Source organism: Armigeres subalbatus, chromosome 2 (genome assembly GCF_024139115.2).
Source record: "Armigeres subalbatus isolate Guangzhou_Male chromosome 2, GZ_Asu_2, whole genome shotgun sequence".
Lineage (NCBI taxonomy): Eukaryota > Metazoa > Arthropoda > Insecta > Diptera > Culicidae > Armigeres > Armigeres subalbatus.
The window spans coordinates 462,384,713-462,402,944 of record NC_085140.1 but is presented as its reverse complement, the minus strand read 5'-3'; the positions used below and the strand labels follow the sequence as shown (position 1 = coordinate 462,402,944).

Sequence of the window (18,232 nt, the reverse complement as noted above, 5' to 3'; positions counted from 1 at the left end):
GGCGGTAGCTTCAATTCATCGTCACAGCTCGCTTCAAAACAGCGGATAACGTCCTCAGCTCGCCGCGTTACTCCATCTTTTCCCGCAGTAGTTTGGATAACTCGTTCACGTAACCATTGGCTCCTCACATTCTCGTTAACTACCAGCACCAGATCTCCAACCTTGATAGGCTGTATGTCCCGGAACCACTTCGGTCGTCGAATGATAGTTGGCAACCACCCAACGGTGCCAGAAGTTGTCCAGCGTGTGTTTCACAAAATTCCAGCTATTCCTCAGCGCCTTCCCTGCGTCTATTGGACGTTTCTCCGGTTCTCGTACGCCATGCAAATTGAGCAGCAGGAAGTGTTTAGGTGTTAACGATTCTTGCTCAGCAGTTTCCAAAGTTATAAACGTTAGTGGCCTGGAATTGACCATGCTATCAGCTGCTGCCAGTACCGTAGCGAAGGATTCGTAATCCAGTTTCCGTGCAATTGGAACGCACCCGAGTGCCGCTTTTACTGCACCATTCTCTCCCAGGCTGGGGAGCAGCGGGAGGGTTGAACCGCCACTGGGTTTGTGCGTTCGTGAAGGTTCTGCTCAGTTCGAAGTGGATCTTGCTGATTCCATCGTGCAGCTCCCGACTCGCTCCAACAAAATTTGTACCGTTATCAGAGTATATTTTCTGAGGGGACCCTCTTCAAGCTATAAACCTTCTGATTGCCTTCTTACAAGCATCGGTGGATAAACTGGTAACTACTTTAAGATGAATGGCTCTGATTGTAAGGCATGTGAAAAAGCAAACCCATCGCTTCGAAACGCTTCGGACACCTTCACCAGGTATGGCCCAAAAATGTCAACCCCAACGTAGGTGAAGGGATTTACATGCGGTTGTAACCGTACTGAAGGAAGCGGCCCCATTTTAGGAGCCACCGTAGTTGCCTTATACACGCGGCACCACATGCAGCGTTTTCTAGTCAAACGAACTTCTACTCGCAGTCGTGGAACGTGGAACGTGAAATTTCTGACGCACCTCGTTGACAACAGTTTCATCATTGGCATGGCCATACTTCAGAAACGCTTCAGACCGTACAATCAACCACAATTTTCTTTCTGAATCTCCGCACTAGTTAATCCAACAGTATCCATAAATCCATTACGTTTCTAAGCACGCAAGCGATCGATGAAATGGAGGACGTACGCCACCGAGCGTAATATTCTTTCGAATTTAGAAAACCTTGCAGAATCTAACACAGATTGCTTTACCATATAGCTACATACGTAACCCTCCCGTAACCCCTTGTCGCTTTCATTCGTACCTTCTTCAAGGGTCATGAACCAGTTTACTTCATTATCATAAAGAAACTCGGGTCCTCGAAACCATCTTCTATCTATATTACATGAAGGACCTTTTCCCCATTTAGTGGCTTCGTCTGCAACATTTCATTTTATTTCTAATTAAACTTCATCTGCGTATGCTTAATGAACCCTTAAGATGAGGAAAAGCCATTTTGAGTAGACCATCAACACATGTCTTGCTCAAACCGGCGTAAAAACCTCATTTCTTTTCTTAAACATTACAATTTGTGGTACATACAATAAAACTTAAAACTAAGATTCGTAGTTTTACTGTTATAGTCATCAGGGTACGTCAGGATGTTGCGTGCTCAGCGACGACAGCAATCGATAAAAAATACATCATATAACACCGTTAAAGAAACTTTAAAATCGTTGGACAGAATCTCACCTATGTCATATCGGTAATATGCCCCTAGCTTGTAAACAACGTTGAAAAGCAGCACCGGAATGGTTGAAATCAAAAATGTGGAATACTTGGTTGAATCTGGAGGACATGAAGCGGATTGGATCATGAAGGCTATATTCCGCATGGCGTTGTTCAAGCTGCAGAAAACCACGTTGAAGGAGACTTCTCTCGGGTGCGTAGATGTTCAAATGTCCCAATACTTCAGCGCAGTCTATATCACCCAGCAGCAATTTTCCAGCAAAGACCGCTTGGCTAATATATCACCTTTCTTCTAATGTCTGCAGTCCCAGTAGCCTGCAACGATCTTCGTAGGGCGGTAGATTCTGCGGATCACGCCAAGGATGATTCCGAAGTGCTTGTCTGACAAACTTTCTCTGAATAGCCTCAAATCTCAAAATCCAACGACGCCTGATATGGACACCAAATAACGGAGCACGATTCCAATATAGAGCGCACTAGTGCACAGTATAATGACCGGAGACATAGAGAAATTCACGAAATTCGCTAGTCAGTTTGAAAATAAAACCCAGCTGCCTGTTGGCCTTGGATATAATGCTTTCATAGTGGAGTCGGTATGAGAAAGCTGGATCGAGGATGACTCCCACGTCACGAATGTAATCAGTGCGCTCATGATGCTGATTCAAGATGGTATAGTTATGTAGAATTGGCCGTAGTTTCCGGTGAAATGTTATGACGTTGCATTTTGCAATACTAAGAGTTTGTTTTTGGAGCACCATTCAACGAAAACATTTAACAGTTCTTGTAGCAGATAGCAGTCTTGGATACTGTTGACTATCATGAAGATTTTCACGTCATCTGCATAGAATAACCGATAGCCTGGGGGCAATAGCTTGGACAGTTCGTTAATGAAAATTGAAAATAGCAGTGGACCTAGGTTGCTTCCTTGAGGAACGCCGGACTTATTCGAGCAGAATTCCGATGAATGATTACCGATTTTAACGCTCAGCTTACGGTTAGTAAGGTAGGATTCCATCCAGTCAACAAGATTAGAAGAAATTCCCAGCTTGTCCAGTTTTGCAAGTAATATCTTGTGATCTACTCGGTCAAATGCTGATTTGAGATCAGTATATATTAGGGTGGTTCAAAAAATCGATTTTGCTCCACAGTGCTCATTTGATTCTTTACCATGTTCTGAGTGTCCTCTGAAAATTTGAGCTCATTTGGATTTAAACTGATTTAGCACAAGCCGTTTCAAGTTTGCATGCAAATTAGTATGGGGAAATTTATTTTTTCATTATAATGTTAATGACGTTTCATTAAGCGCAGGTTAAAGAAAACCTACATAGCATAAGGGATACTCAACAGCTTTCACCCAACGAAAACCGCATGTTGATTAATCGTCCCAATAATTAGTAATCGATTTTAAGACAGGTTGCGAATCTTTAGTCATGATCGTTAAACTTCTTTGAGGGCATCACTGAAATGTGCAGTGCAACATAGTAGCCTGAATTTGTGTGTGCTATCTTTCGCGCCACAAGCAGCAATGTTGCCTGTTGCTGAGTTATGCAATTAGCTCCAGAAAACTACGGTATAGATTAAATTCGATTACTAATTATTGGGGCGATTAATCAACATGCGATTTTCGTTAGGTGAAAGCTGTTGAGTATTCCTTTTAGCTGTGTAGGTTTTCTTTTAACCTGCGCCTAATGGGGAAGCGTCATTAAAGTTATAATGAAAAAATAAATTTCCCCATACTAATTTGCATGCAAACTTGAAACGGCTTGTGCTAAATCAGTTTTAATCCAAATGAGCTCAAATTCTCAGAGGACACTCAGAACATGGTAAAGAATCAGATGAGCACTGTGGAGCAAAATCGATTTTTTGAACCACCCTAGTATATATACCATGGATTTGAGAACCTGCATCAATGTTTTGTATACAAAAAGAGGAAAAATGCATGAGGTTTGTGGACACTGATCTCTTGGGTAAGAAACCATGTTGATCTGAGGAGATATAGTTTTTACAGCTTGCAAACAGTAGCTCGTAGATGATGACCCCAACATTAACCACAATTCACTGCCATTCATCAATCCGTGTTAAGCTCAATATCTCATCAACCCTGAACTGAAGGCGACGAACTGACGATACCGACGCGTGTCTGTCTCTACAATAGTTCGACGGAAACGAGAAAACATGTTACTCAAGCGATTTGAAGCTCTCCGGATCGCGTTCTGGAAAATAACATCGGGGAATACGCACACCATCCTTTTTCTTTTGCTCCTGTCAGCGTTCTAGAGAAGTTAGGAGAAGAAAATCAAAATTCATCGAAAACTATGTTACCTGAAAAAGAGACTAGGTTTAAACGAGTGTTGCGAATGGCGTAGATACAGGTAGAAGCGAAAAGGAAGGAATAAATCGCGGTATTAAAGCTATCGACGTAATCATCTACGCTACGTAATGCTTCTTTTTCACTGCAGCTGCACCACGCTTGCGACATCTCAAACTTTATGATTTTGCAAAACTGGATTGACTGAGCTTATTTGGGGGATTTTGAACAAGGTGGACATGTTTTCTAGAAATCTGATCCTCCAAGAAAAATTGACATTTCTATTAGATGTAAAATTTCGCTAGTGACTTCTTATACTTCATGATTCTACAAAGCAAGATCGATGTAGCTTTTTTTGTGGTTGTTGTACAAGTTGGACATGTTCCGGAATTTTCTGGGAAGCCTACATCTGAACAAAATGTTAATTTTCGATCATTTCCGAATCCTCGCTTGCGACATGTCAGTCTTCATGATTTTGTGGTCTTTGGGCAAGTTGGTCATGTTTCGAAATTGGTGTTACCTCGGTTGCCCAGCAACTCGTTGAAGTTCTGTTAAAAATGACAAAAAAAAACAAAATGTTCTAACACCCTTTTAAAATTTTGTTAAATAGTTTCTGGGACTTCGATAGCTTCATTGCACTTCATAATTTTGCATATAAGAAAATCATGATGTTTTATTTGTTGTAAAATTGATTTTTTAGTGGTACAACAACGGCCCTTTTCTCCAAAGCACTTTTCCCTTCTCAGGATGTAATAATCATTGAGTTGGATTTTATTGACGTAATTTTGAATACAAAACATGCAGTTTGACATACCACAGGCTGAGTTTTGAAAATGATAGAAATAGGTATTTTCTTCGGAGTAATCAGGAATGTTCCAAAATATGTTAAATACGTCGAATAACAATGTCGTCAACATCAATGCGGTAGATTTCAGAACATTTCCAACTTGTCCAGAAATCCTCAAAATTAGGTGCATTGATCTTGTTTTGCAAAATCATGAAGTTTGAGATGTCATAGCGAGGCTTCATAAATGATCAAAACTGACCATTTTCCTCCGAGGGGCACCATTCCATAAAATGTACAACTTGTCCATTAAGGCTTAAAATTAACTCCATTGATCTTCTTTTCCAAAATTATAAAGTTTGAGATGTCGCAAACGATGATCAAAGGCTAGCCATTTTCCACAGAAGGACACCTTTCCAGAAAATACCGGAACAGAAACCCTCAAAATGTGCTTCAGTTATGAAGCTCGGGAAGAGCGTCAGATTGAATGATTTGCTAATCGGTTTCGACTTGTAGTGTCGAAGGCGCTCTGGAAGAGCGTCGGATTGAATGATTTGTTTATCAGTTTCGACTTGTGATATCGAAGAAGCTCTGGAAGAGCATCGGATCGAATGCTTTGTTCATCGGTTTCGACATGTGATGTCAAAGAAGCTTTGGAAGAGAGTCGAATTGAAAGATTGTCTCATCGGTTTCGACCTGTGATTTCAAAGACGCTCTGGAACGGCGTCAGCTTAAATGATTTGTTCATCGGTTTCGACTTGTATACAATATATTGTCGAAGGCGCTTTGGAAAAGCGTCGAATTGAATGATTTGCTCATCGGTTTCGACTTGTAATCTCGAGGACGCTCTGGAGGAGCATCGGATTGAATGATTTGTTCATCGGTTTCGACTTGTGATATCAAAGACGCTCTGGAAGAGCGTCGGCTTAAATGATTTGCTCATCGGTTTCGACTTGTAGTGTCGAAGACGCTTTGGAAGAGCGTCGGATTGAATGATTTGGCCATCGGGATGACTTGGGATGTCAAAGACTTCCAGATGCAAGATTGAATGATTTGCTTGTCGGTTTTGGTTTGTGATATCGAAGGCACTCTGGATTGAAAAATGTGTTGTTTCTCAACGGTTTCGACTTAAAAAAAGTCGTAGGCGCTCTGGAAGAGCGCCAGCATAAATGATTTATTTTCTCATCGGTTTTGATGTGTGATGTGATAAGCTGCTGTGGTAGAGTACCGGATTGAATGATTTGCCCATCAGTTTTAGTTTGTGACGTCGAAGACGCTCTGGAAGAGCGCTGAAATAATTTATTTGTTTTCTTATCGGTTTGACTTATCGACAGTTTAAATATCGACAGAATTCTGAAGTAGCGTCGAAGCAAATGATTCTTTTTCTCATTGGTTTCCACTTGTAATGTCGAAGGTACCAGATTGAATGATTTGTTGTTCTTATCGGTTCTGATTGAACATGATTTGTTTTCGGAATAAATTATTTGTTTTCTCATCGGTTTTCTGCTTGTGTTGTCGAAGGTGCTCTGGAAGAGTATCGGATTGTTGCAGCTTTTTATGGTTGTGTAGAAGAGGGGCGGATTGTTCGCGTCAAAGAAACGTTAATACGGTGGACCAGCAGAACGCAACGTTGCAAATTTGAATTTCAAAGGTGTTGTGTGAGAGTGCCGGACTAATTGACTTAAGCTTGAAGGACCAATACAGAGTATGTTTGGAGACCGATATTGTTTTGACTTATCCCGTTTGAACGCCATCAAAATTGTATTGGATATGGTCTGCCGGCTCGAATTCTATTTGATTTTGGATTGCAATGCTAGATATATTTGCAAAAAAATATAAGAAAGAATACAGATAAAGGATCATGAACATAAAAAAAAGTTTACAGTTCACAAGGCTCAGAGAAAGCCTGGATTAATTTGTTTAGTAAATATGCACTTGCGTATGGATTGGAAAATCGTATCAAACGTAGTCAATGATTTTCTTTCTTTTTTTGATGAGAGAAGAAGGGGAATGTGAGGGTGAGATATAATAAAATTGGATAATCCAAATATCATCCGTATAATGGTTCGGTTGCCAACATTGGCTAGTGAATAACAGGCCATGACTTTGCCTCTTTCCTCGTCAGGCACGCCTGGAGCTGCACGCCAGCACACAAGTGATCAAATCAACGGAAAGCTCGTTCAGCGGAAATAGGTCACATAGAGAGAACCAAGAAATTAGAAGTGAGAGTGACACTTTCCATTTCTCAATCCCTATTCCTCATTTCTCACTTCTCACTGTGAAAAGTGAGAAATGAGACAGGAAATGTGTAAAGTGAAAAATTATGACATCTAACTCTTCACTTATTACTCCTTATTTCTTACTACAAATGTTTCATTTCGCAGTTTTCTACATTATTTACATCTAAAATTATAATGCATTATGTTTCGGCCAAACGACATATTCGGCCATATAACCCCTTCAGCAAACGACATTTCTGATCGTTTGGCCAAACAACCCGTTCCGACCATCGACTTTTTCAACCAAATGGCCGGTTCGGCCGAACGACATTTTCTGCCGTAAAACCCTTTCGCCCAAATGACATTTTCGGCCAAACCGTTTTTGGGCAGACAACCGTTTGGAATTTGGCAAGACCAATACCATATACATTTTTATGCCAAGTGATCATCATACATATGAAACGATCAAAATTTGTTTAATTGTTTATTTGTTTTACTTATCGGTCACCAAGTTGTTATCCCAAATTGCCTTTGGGTAAAATGGCCCCTGGCCACCCAACTCATTGCAATGCAATGCAACTGCAATAAAGCCGACCGAGATTGTGCCGCCCCCGTGATTTTTTTTAATTCATTCATTTAATTAAAATTTAACACATGTAGGATTCAAATTAGAGGCGAGTTAAAATAGACAAAACTCACCTGCCTCATTAGTCAGAACCAGCAAACTGCATGACTCAAATCTCCCATTTAACTAAAAATTATTTCCCAATTGTTTTGCGGCGACTTTTCAAGCCAAGTTGTCTTTCTGTAAGTGAGTAATCGAAGAACTGCTACAACAAAAAAAACAATGATAAAAACTTTTGAATCCAGTCTTGACCGTTCTCTAGTTATCGTTAGAAGTATAAAATTTAATAATTTTTCATTTAATGAAGGAAGAAGAACTTCAAAAATTGTTGGTTTTAAATTCGTTTTGATGGGATACTTAACCGTCGGCATTAAATCGTTATGCTCCTGATTATTACACCCTAACCGGTAATACCGAAGTTGTGGAATCTTCGACGTTCAACTAAGCCCAAACACAATCTCAATCCTTTTAAATCTTTAAGGATTCTACCAAATTAATTAACATTTTCATTTCCTTTTCCAGACCTGCCAGCGTGACATTAAACGACTACGGGAGCGAGAACTATCCCTGCAAGGTGACCTGGCCGCTGCCGGCAAAGAAATCCTTCGACTACGTGATCTACTAAAAGAGTATATGCCGGCCGCCGCAGCTGAACCCCTCTAAAGAGCCCCGTTGCCGAGCTCTAATAATGGAAAACATCCTCCCACCACCCACTACTTTTTCATTTTCTGGCCATTATTGTCGCCACAATAGTGAGTATTTGGATGCGCACATACGTACATACACACATAAACGGAATCACACACACACACATGCCGGGCGTGACAATACGAAAGGGCATATTCGATAAAGATGGAGGATGGAAAAGCGTAAGAAGTGCATTGTCTGCTCTTATCAACCGACTTCCATCTAAACACAATCGTATAGGTAACAACCACTTACCACACACAATCCCCATCTCGTTTTTTTTTTGTAATCGTTACCGTGGTCGTCGCCATCACTGGTGCTGATTATCGTCGTCATCGTCGTTATGGTTGTCATCGTCTGCCTCGTAGAACGCAAGCAAAAATGTATTTTTCCTCAAAGTAATAATCCCTCCCCTCAGAAGGGTTCTCGAAAATCCTGCACATTTTTTCCACCTCACGGGAGGAAAAACAGATTAGTTCTATTATATTTTCCTTCAAAACTAATACATGTTGAGTAAAGAGAGAGCAATTATCGTTTGCGAGTGTTTTCTGTAAAAAGACCTTTTTTAATTTATTTTACCCTAAACCTATTAAAAAACACTTTGAAATCTCTTCGGAAGAAGTCGCTCTTCTGAAATCAAAACTAGCGCTGTAAGTTTTGTTGCCTTTTCAATTGTAGCACGTTTGGTTATTTTTTCTTGTTAAAACGACATGAAGCCAGCCGACTCTATCCGCTAGCGCGGCGTGTCGATCTAGTTCTCCTTGCTTTCCACCTCGTGTGCCATGGACAGCGTGGTTGCGCGGGTGGGCAATATTGATGGGCCAATGGTTGCTGCGCTTGCTATCATTGCACTGTGATCGATTAGCGGCTTCGCTCTCTGTTGTTTCTCAAATAGATGTCAATGAGAAGAACGTATCCACGAAATTTGTATATAAATGTTTTAGCTTGACGCTTCATCTTCGTGTTGACATTTCAAACCTAAGATACAAAATTCTCATGAATAATTGGGAATTAACGCTGTAAATGTCAATTATTATGAAAGTATTTATGATAAATATCAAAAATAATTCGACAATTGACTATGGTCATGAAATAATGGACTTAGCGTATTCGATTGAGAGATATTTTAACGACACGTTATTTACTTCTTTGTTCATTTTTAAGCAGAATGCATTACAGTTTTAATATGTTTGTAGACACCAACGAATAGAATGGGCTATTAGAGTGCATGTATCTCTCTCTTTCTCTCAAAGTGAATAAATTCAGCAACTGAGAGATTGCTAACCAAGGAAACCAAAAATATAATGTTGAAAAACAATCCGATAAGCTACCAGATGTTTTAGAACTTAGATACATATAGATTTTAGAGAAACAAAGACAAATCTAAGCGCAGAGATAATACACAACTGAGTGAAAATATTATGTGCAATACACAATTGTAATGATCATTAAATCAGACAAATGGAAAGCACTCACGGAATCCTATAAACCTTAAATACAGACAGAAACTCTCGAGCCTTATGATAAAATTGAATTTCTAGGTAAACTTATTTCAAAATCAGACTAACACTTGTTTTTGATCAAACATTTATTCTGAAAACAAAAAAAAACAAACATGGTATCTTTGTACGAAAAATACTGCCTTCTACTTACAATTCATACCACATGAAGCTGTTTCCAAAGCAAGCTCATAAGAAATAATGAAAAATTACACGAGTACTGTCAAATGCAACATTTAAAGAATTGATACCAAAGTTAACAACATTCCCAAAAAGCTACAAACTATACACTGAAAACATAAATCGACCATCCTCTGTCCCAAGAGCAAAACTTTTCGAAAGCATTGTCAGCTTCTAATCTGACCACCGTAGTTTCTGGAAAACGCAAATTTGTCATATCAACTTATCAATAGAGCAAATCAATCATAAGAAAAACTAAACGATTCAGTCAGTGAATGTCATAGACGAAAATCACAGAAAAGCGTAGTTTTTGCACTTTAACAATTCAAACACAGATACAATAGAAAGATAAAAAAAATCTCGTAAAACTCTTATAATCGAATCGATGTCTCAGCAACCAAATTACCAACAATAAAATATGAAAATGTATCAGCAGCATAAATCGTAAAAAAAGAAAACAAACTTTGTCCAGTGTTAAAGCATATTCTTAAAACAGCTGCTATTGTAGAGGATTGGAGACAACGTCTGAACAGCAACAATTGGGACATGAGTAGGTTGATATGATCATCACAGATTAGTTACGGAACTAAAAAAAAACTTGAAGCCGAGTGTATCGAAAATACTGCTACTGAATAGGAGAAACCGAGACGGACTAAGAATCATACCTAGTGGAGAAAATCGATACTACACGTGAATGAGAAATCATATGAAACTTATCAGAAAGAAATAGACTCTATATATATTTTAAACATATATTAGAAAAATATGCAAACGATTGGGTACTTATCCTATGGGAATAGAGAGAAAGAAAGCCGTTTTCTACTATTGTTCGTAACTTTGCTTCGGTTCATAAAAAAAATAGTATATGGGCAATACCGTAAGACCAAAATTCGATACAGGAATAGCGATAAAATTAAATTCGAAATCTAAATTTTAGCTACTACTAAGTGTTCAATTGATCATCAGTCAGTTGTGATTTACCTCGCTTCTGTAGAATTCTTGTTGGCTTTTTTTTATAGCGTTGTCGGTGATCACCGGTAAACCAAAGAAACGTCAACACCGATATCAACTCGTGAAGGGTGGTAAACTTTATCCTCGCGTCTGCTTGATCCTCGCGTCTGCTGCTCTGTTACTATATTGATGGATCGGGTCAGGGGTGCGGTCACGTTCCGAGTAGTGGGTAGGACAAACCTGAATTTCAGGGACTTCCCGGCAGTCCTCTCGGATTTCAAGAGGTTTTTTCGGACATCCTCGGATAAGTTATAAAACTCGCTATGACTAATCATTACACTTCCAGAGTTCGTAGACCATTTTCAAGAAGCATGTCTTCCAACATTTTTACGATTTTACAATGTTGTGAAAACTCATATGTGAATATGTACATTATGTGGAAGATATTGATTTGAAAAATGTATTGGAGGTAACCACTTTTCCTTCGATGGGACTCGAACCCACGACCCTCAGTACGCTAGACTGGTGCTTTAACCAACTAAGCTACGAAGGACCTCCGTCGGCCTTCACAACCTAGCGGCTACTGAATGAGCTCGAGATTCCCAAATTGGACGCATAGTCAAATCACTCGCAATTTATTTGACAAACCAACACATTTTTCAAATCAATATCTTCCACATAATGTTCATATTCACATATGAGTTTTCACAACATTGTAGTATATTAATGTCCAAGTCGGGTGGCTTAATCCCCGGAATATAGGCAATTAACTTTGATTGAATCTTTACGAATGTTCTGTGTTTTTTTAAATATTTAATGGTTTCCATCAATTATCACTAGCTTTAACGTTCTCAGAAAATAGGTTCTGAAATGCTTGAAGTGAGCTAATTGAGTCAGATTCATTTCATTTATTTAGTCTACATACACGGTTCGGTTTAGTTTAGTCACGGTTTAGTCACAATACACGGTTCGAGGCCGCATCTCTCCATCCTCGGATTCGCCCCACGCTCGCCAAGTCGTTTTGCACCTAGTCTGCCCATCTCGCTCGCTGCGCTCTACGCCGTCTCGTACCTGCCGGATCGGAAGCGAACACCATCTTTGCAGAGTTTGCAGGCACGAAAGTCCATCACCTTGTCTTAGTCCCCGGCGCGATTCGAACCAACTGGAGTGTTCGCCCAAAATCTTCACACAGTTTTGCACCCCATCCACCGTTGCTTTGATCAGTCTGATAAGCTTCCCAGGGAAGCTGTTCTCGTCCATAATTTTCCATAGCTCTACGCGGTCTATACTGTCGTATGCCGCCTTGAAATCAACGAACAGATGATGCGTTGGGACCTGGTATTCACGGCATTTTTGAAGGATTTGCCGTACAGTAAAAATCTGGTCCGTTGTCGAGCGGCCGTCAACGAAGCCGGCTTGATAACATCCCACGAACTCGTTCACTAATGGTGACAGACGACGGAAGATGATCTGGGATATCACTTTGTAGGCGGCATTAAGGATGGTGATCGCTCGAAAGTTCTCACACTGCAGCTTGTCGCCTTTCTTGTAGATGGGGCATATAACCCCTTCCTTCCACTCCTCCGGTAGCTGTTCAGTTTCCCAGATTCTGACTATCAATTTGTAGCAGCCAGCTTTTCCGGGCCCATCTTGATGAGCTCAGCTCCGATACCATCCTTACCAGCTGCTTTATTGGTCTTTAGCTGTTGAATGGCATCCTTAACTTTCCTCAAGGTGGGGCTGGTTGGCTTCCATCGTCCGCTGAACTGACGTAGTCATCTCCTCCGCTGCCTTGACTTTCACTGCCTGTACTCTCAGCGCCATTCAAATGTTCCTCGTAGTGCTGCTTCCACCTTTCGATCACCACACGTTCGTCCGCCAAGATGCACCCATCCTTATCCCGGCACATTTCGGCTCGCGGCACGAAGCCTTTGCGGGATGCGTTGAGCTTCTGATAGAACTTGCGTGTTTCTTGAGAACGGCACAGCTGTTCCATCTCCTCGCACTCCGCTTCTTCCAGGCGGCGTTTCTTCTCCTGAAAAAGGCGGGTCTGCTGTCTCCGCTTCCGTATATAACGTTCCACGTTCTGCCGGGTACCTTGCTGCAGCGCGACCGCCCGCGCTGCGTCCTTCTCCTCCAGAATCTGTCTGCACTCTTCGTCGAACCAATCGTTCCGTCGACTTCGTCTCACATACCCGACGTTGTTCTCCGCTGCGTCGTTAATGGCTGGCTCATGGGCTTCATGGCCATGCGGTTAGCGACGTCAATTGTCTAGACGCATGTGCTATGGAGTGTGGGTTCGATTCCCGCCCCGGTAAGGAGGAAACTTTTCGTGATTGAAAAATTCTCCACTGGTCCACTGGCTGTTATGTGTCCTATCCGTTGACTTATGCTATGTGTTAAGTGTTCAGTCTGTACGACCTCTGTTCGAAGACGGTGTTCCTGTCTTTCTCCTTATTAACTGTATTCCAGCAGTCCTCAAGAGGGGCCCCATCGAGCTCACCCTCTTGCGGCAACGCTGCCTCGAGATGCTGCGCGTATGCAGTGGCGACATCAGGTTGCTTCAGTCGCTCTAGGTCGTACAGCGGCGGTCGTCGGTACCGAACATTGTTGATGCCGGATAGTTTTGGGCGCAGTTTAACCATCACCAGATAGTGGTCAGAGTCGATGTTAGCGCCACGATATGTCCTGACGTCGATAATGTCGGAGAAGTGCCGTCCATCAATCAGAACGTGGTCGTGTGATTCTGTCTGCAGTGGTGATCTACAGGTGTACCGATACAGGAGGCTGTGTTGGAAGTAAGTGCTGCGATTGGCCATATTCTTGGAGGCGGCGAAATCAATAAGTCGTAGGCCGTTTTCGTTCGTCAGCCGGTGAGCGCTGAACTTTCCAATAGTCGGTCTAAACTCCTCCTCTTGGCCAACCTGAGCATTCAAATCTCCTCTGACGATTTTGACGTCGTGGCTTGGGCAGCTGTCGTACTCACGTTCCAGCTGCGCGTAGAATGCGTCCTTATCATCATCAGTGCTTCCGGAGTGTGGGCTATGGACGTTGATTATGCTGAAGTTGAAGAACCGGCCTTTGATCCTTAACCTGCACATTCTTTGATTGATCGGCCACCACCCGATCACGCGCCTTTGCATATCGCCCATCACTATGAAAGCTGTTCCCAGCTCGTGTGGGTTGCCGCAGCTCTGATAGATGGTATGATTATTAATTTATTAATAAATATCCACTGTTAAGCGAAGAATAAAATTCTTCAATGCATTCAACAAAATGCTACGAGCTCTGCGGGAGCGATTCCAAGCAACAGCATCAAAATTTAAGAAAATTTTTAATTCATGATTTTCTATTGAGTTGAAACTTTGCACAGGTTTTCAATTTCATCTAAATCGTCATTTTCGATATCAAATCTTCATATTGAGTCACGACTAACTTTTCGAAAAGGGTGTATGTGAAAATGGTTCAAAAATATTTAAAAAGCTGCACAGCAAAAACGGAATGTTCGATTGTTATGATTTTTTCAGCAAAGTTAGACAACTAAATGGTGATTCTTAAGAAAATGTGCACAGTAAAAAAAAATTTTTTGCTCTTTAAAAATATCATTTTGTCACAAAAACTCAAATATCTCAAAACCCTATCTTTTTCGAACGTATTTTTTTAGGGAAAACGGTCCATTATATTAGCTATCTACCATAAAAATTTGGTGATGGTAAACTAATAAACAAAAAGTTATGACATTTCAAACAAAAAAAATTTCCGTGTATTTTTTTTCAAGAATGATGCTGATTTTATTGTTAAGGGCCTTGCGTGAGTTAAACAAGTTGTTTGTATGATATTCCATATTTATGTATTCATCGATATTATGTATATTATATGTATAAATATTATATGTATAAATAAATAAAATGAATTAATATTATCCTAAGTATTAAATTAAATGTGGCAGTTACATAATGTTGTTATAGAAACTCTAAGAGTTTTGGGTTTGAATTTTGGTATGGGTTATGATATCATGAAAACAGTTTATTAATACTTATTTTTATTTATTTTTATTCAAATTTGTACAATATTGAACACTTTTGAATTATTATCAGCACAGTTTGAGTATAGTTTTGCTTTAATTTTATTTTCCGACAATGGAATGAAACAGTGAAATTTTTGGGTTCCTTGGATCGTTTTCGCGTTATTAAATTGCTCGCTGAGCTCTGAAGCCTTTATTTCGTACTCTTCAGTAGTAGTAAAACAAAATGATAATTTGGTTAAATCTTTTCTTTTCTACGATTTGCCCAATCAAAAAGTTCTTTCGCAGTTTTAATTGGATGCTCACGTTCTTTGGCTAAACTTGCTCTTGTGGCCATGCGCTTTATTGTTCCTCCAATAGCATCACAAGGACCTTTGCCATGTGATGTAGCAAAAATGCCATTCTGCATCAATTCCGTACATTGATTTAAATTGACATAGGCTCGAAAAATTCTTACGATTTTTGTACTGCGACGCTGCTCCATCAGACATGAAATATATCTTTTGACTTCTTTATGCTTATCAACGCGTAAAAGTTAATCATTTTTTCAATGAACAAGTTTACGGATACTGAATCGTGTCTTAAATCTTCGGAAATTATAATAAAACTTAAGTGTTCAATTTGCGTACTTCCATTAAAATAAATAACGAATGGATGAATTGTAGCTTGTTGTACGTTCCAGTGATGGGACTGCACTTCATCTTGCAATACAAAGCTGTAATTTTCAGAAAAATCACAAATGACTAAAAATTCACCATTTTGTAATGTATTTTTGTATTTTAAAAAGCTGGATTATTCTGTTTTAATGAAATCGTGAGGGATTAACTTTCTAATTTCAAGCAAAAATATGACACAAACTCATCTACAGGTTTTACAATAGTTTCTATGTCACACCTATCCGTGGTCACCCATTGCTCAAATGATAACTGATCAATATATTTTTCTTCAAACTCAGCGAATAAAGTATTTTCCAATGATGAAGAATCTGGACAATCCGAACAAGATCGTAGATAGCAATTTGATGTTGTATTTTCACACAAAAGACTACCAGTTAACATTTTAATATCCTTTGTTAAATTGATTCTTTTCAAACTATGTAAAATAAGATTAATATTCTCATGGGTTGTGCACACACACATTATGTGTTCCTGAATTGGAAAGAAGCTTACATTGCCTTGGCTGAAGGCTTGCAAATGAGGAAAAACCTATTTTAATATTATCGTGAATTTCCTTGAAGCGTGTGTACGCTTCTTTCAAAGTCGTCATCATTAATCGTTTTGGATTGCTTGACGCTTTCCATCTTTTTTTACTGATACATAATCTTTTTGACCAGGCATAGCTCGACTTACTTCATCATCTTCAAAATATTGAACTACTATTTCTTTTGTCTCATCTTTTAATGCAGTACTAGACCTAGTATTTTTGGTTGAAAGACAGTTATTCTTCAATTGTTTTGCCTCTTTTACTGTATTTCTATTGGTTTTGAACTCATCAATCGCATCCTGAATAGACCACGAACTTGGCAGCATCGACAAAATCAATAATTTTTCTTTCCTTGTCGTGGCTGCATTCGAGAACCTTTCCTTCATATTTATAATTACCTCATCGTAGTCTGTATTTTCCACATCATCAGGTCCTAATTGGAAGAGGTTTCTTCGTACAGCTCCGTTTATTTTACGGTATTTTTCTCCGGGTAATAAACGTAGTCCATCTTACTCCATTTAATCAGAGTCACTTTTATCCCAGCTATGCCCTCGTTAAAGCGTTCGATGTTGACCTTTTGGATACACTCATCTTCCGATTGATTTGTTGAAACAAATTTCGCTGATGGTACGGTGGCAAGGCTCTCAGCACTTAATACTTCTGGTAATTCCTCAGTTGTTGTCGATACATCTGGCAATTCCTCAGTTGCTGTCGTTTTCGAACTTCCTGCGCTCTGCTCAACCGATGATATACAGATTGCTCTTTTGTCAACGTTTAGACGGCAGGACGCAAATGCGTAAATTTGTATTCAATGTGGACATTGGAGCATAACCAGTCGCTTTCGGTGAGATTTCGTAACTCTTTTGAACACTTTTTCCATCAAACGGCCTACAACAGTTGAGAAAGCGGCTACCCATGTTGTTCGTTATATTCCAATAAACAAAATCACTTTTAAGTTTTTACTGACTAGTTTGGTGTCATTTGTTTGACTGAAGAAAAAATTACTATAAGATCTTTAACAACCTTAGTAGTAGTATTTTTTTGCTTTTTCGTGAGCATTGTCATGGTATGTACCTATCATGCATTTGTTGTTGTTGAAGATACCCGTTTCCTCCCGATCATAAAGTCTATTCTCTAAGAGGTATATATTTTGCAGGTAAACTATAGACGTACACGTGTATATAAATCTTTGATTTTGCAGCTTTTGTCTTAAAAATAACATTTCTGATATGTTTCTATCAACGTTATTATCAACAGGTTTCAACACTATTAAAAGAATTTTTCGCCAGTCACGTGCAATGAAAATTATGACACTATCAATACTTTTGATCACAACACTGGATCGTGTCTAAGTTTCTTATAGATGCTATGAATAATTAAATCAAAATATCATGAAAACAACTTGTTTAAATCACGTCCCTTAACAATAAAATCTGCATCAAACTGCAATTCTCGAAATAACTTATACAGAAAAAAATTTTTTTTTACTAAATGTGAAAATTGTGAAATGTTTGAAATGTCATAACTTTTTTGTTTATTAGTTTACCATCACCAAATTTTTATGGTAGATAGCTGATATAATGGACCGTTTTCCCTAAAAAAATTACGTTCGAAAAAAGATAGGGTTTTGAGATATTTGAGTTTTTGTGACAAAAATGATATTTTTAAAGGCAAAAAAAAATTTTTTTTTGCTGTGCACATTTTCTTAAGAATCACCATTTAGTTGTCTAACTTTGCTGAAAAAATCATAACAATCAAACATTCCGTTTTTGCTGTGCAGCTTTTTAAATATTTTTGAACCATTTTCACATACACCCTTTTGAAAAGTTAGTCGTGACTCAATATGAAGATTTGATATCGAAAAATGACGATTTAGATGAAATTGAAAAACTGTGCAGAGTTTCAAATATTTTCGAAATGGTCGCTCAGGATCGACTGACATGCCCCCGTGGAATGCCTCGGAACGCAAATTAAACGCATTGAAATGCAGCACAGCAATCCATTTTAACTTTAACTGAAGATGTATGCAGAC

General features: G+C 39.4%; 1 protein-coding gene and 1 non-coding gene across 9 annotated transcripts in view; one reads left to right on the top strand and one right to left on the bottom strand.

The window, feature by feature from the left end:
- LOC134213881 (rap1 GTPase-activating protein 1) overlaps nucleotides 1–10,794 on the top strand; it is a 324,347-nt gene extending 313,553 nt beyond the window's left edge. For all 8 annotated transcript variants that reach the window (XM_062693321.1, XM_062693320.1, XM_062693327.1 and 5 more), the window contains one exon: nucleotides 8,179–10,794. In XM_062693321.1, coding sequence (XP_062549305.1) covers nucleotides 8,179–8,319 — 141 coding nt within the window. In that variant the 3' untranslated portion in view covers nucleotides 8,320–10,794. The remainder of the gene's footprint in view (nucleotides 1–8,178) is intronic.
- A 658-nt stretch (nucleotides 10,795–11,452) lies between these two features.
- On the bottom strand, nucleotides 11,453–11,526 carry Trnaa-agc (transfer RNA alanine (anticodon AGC)). The gene has a single exon. It is a non-coding gene; the product is annotated as a tRNA-Ala (tRNA).
- Nucleotides 11,527–18,232: the final 6,706 nt, after the last annotated feature.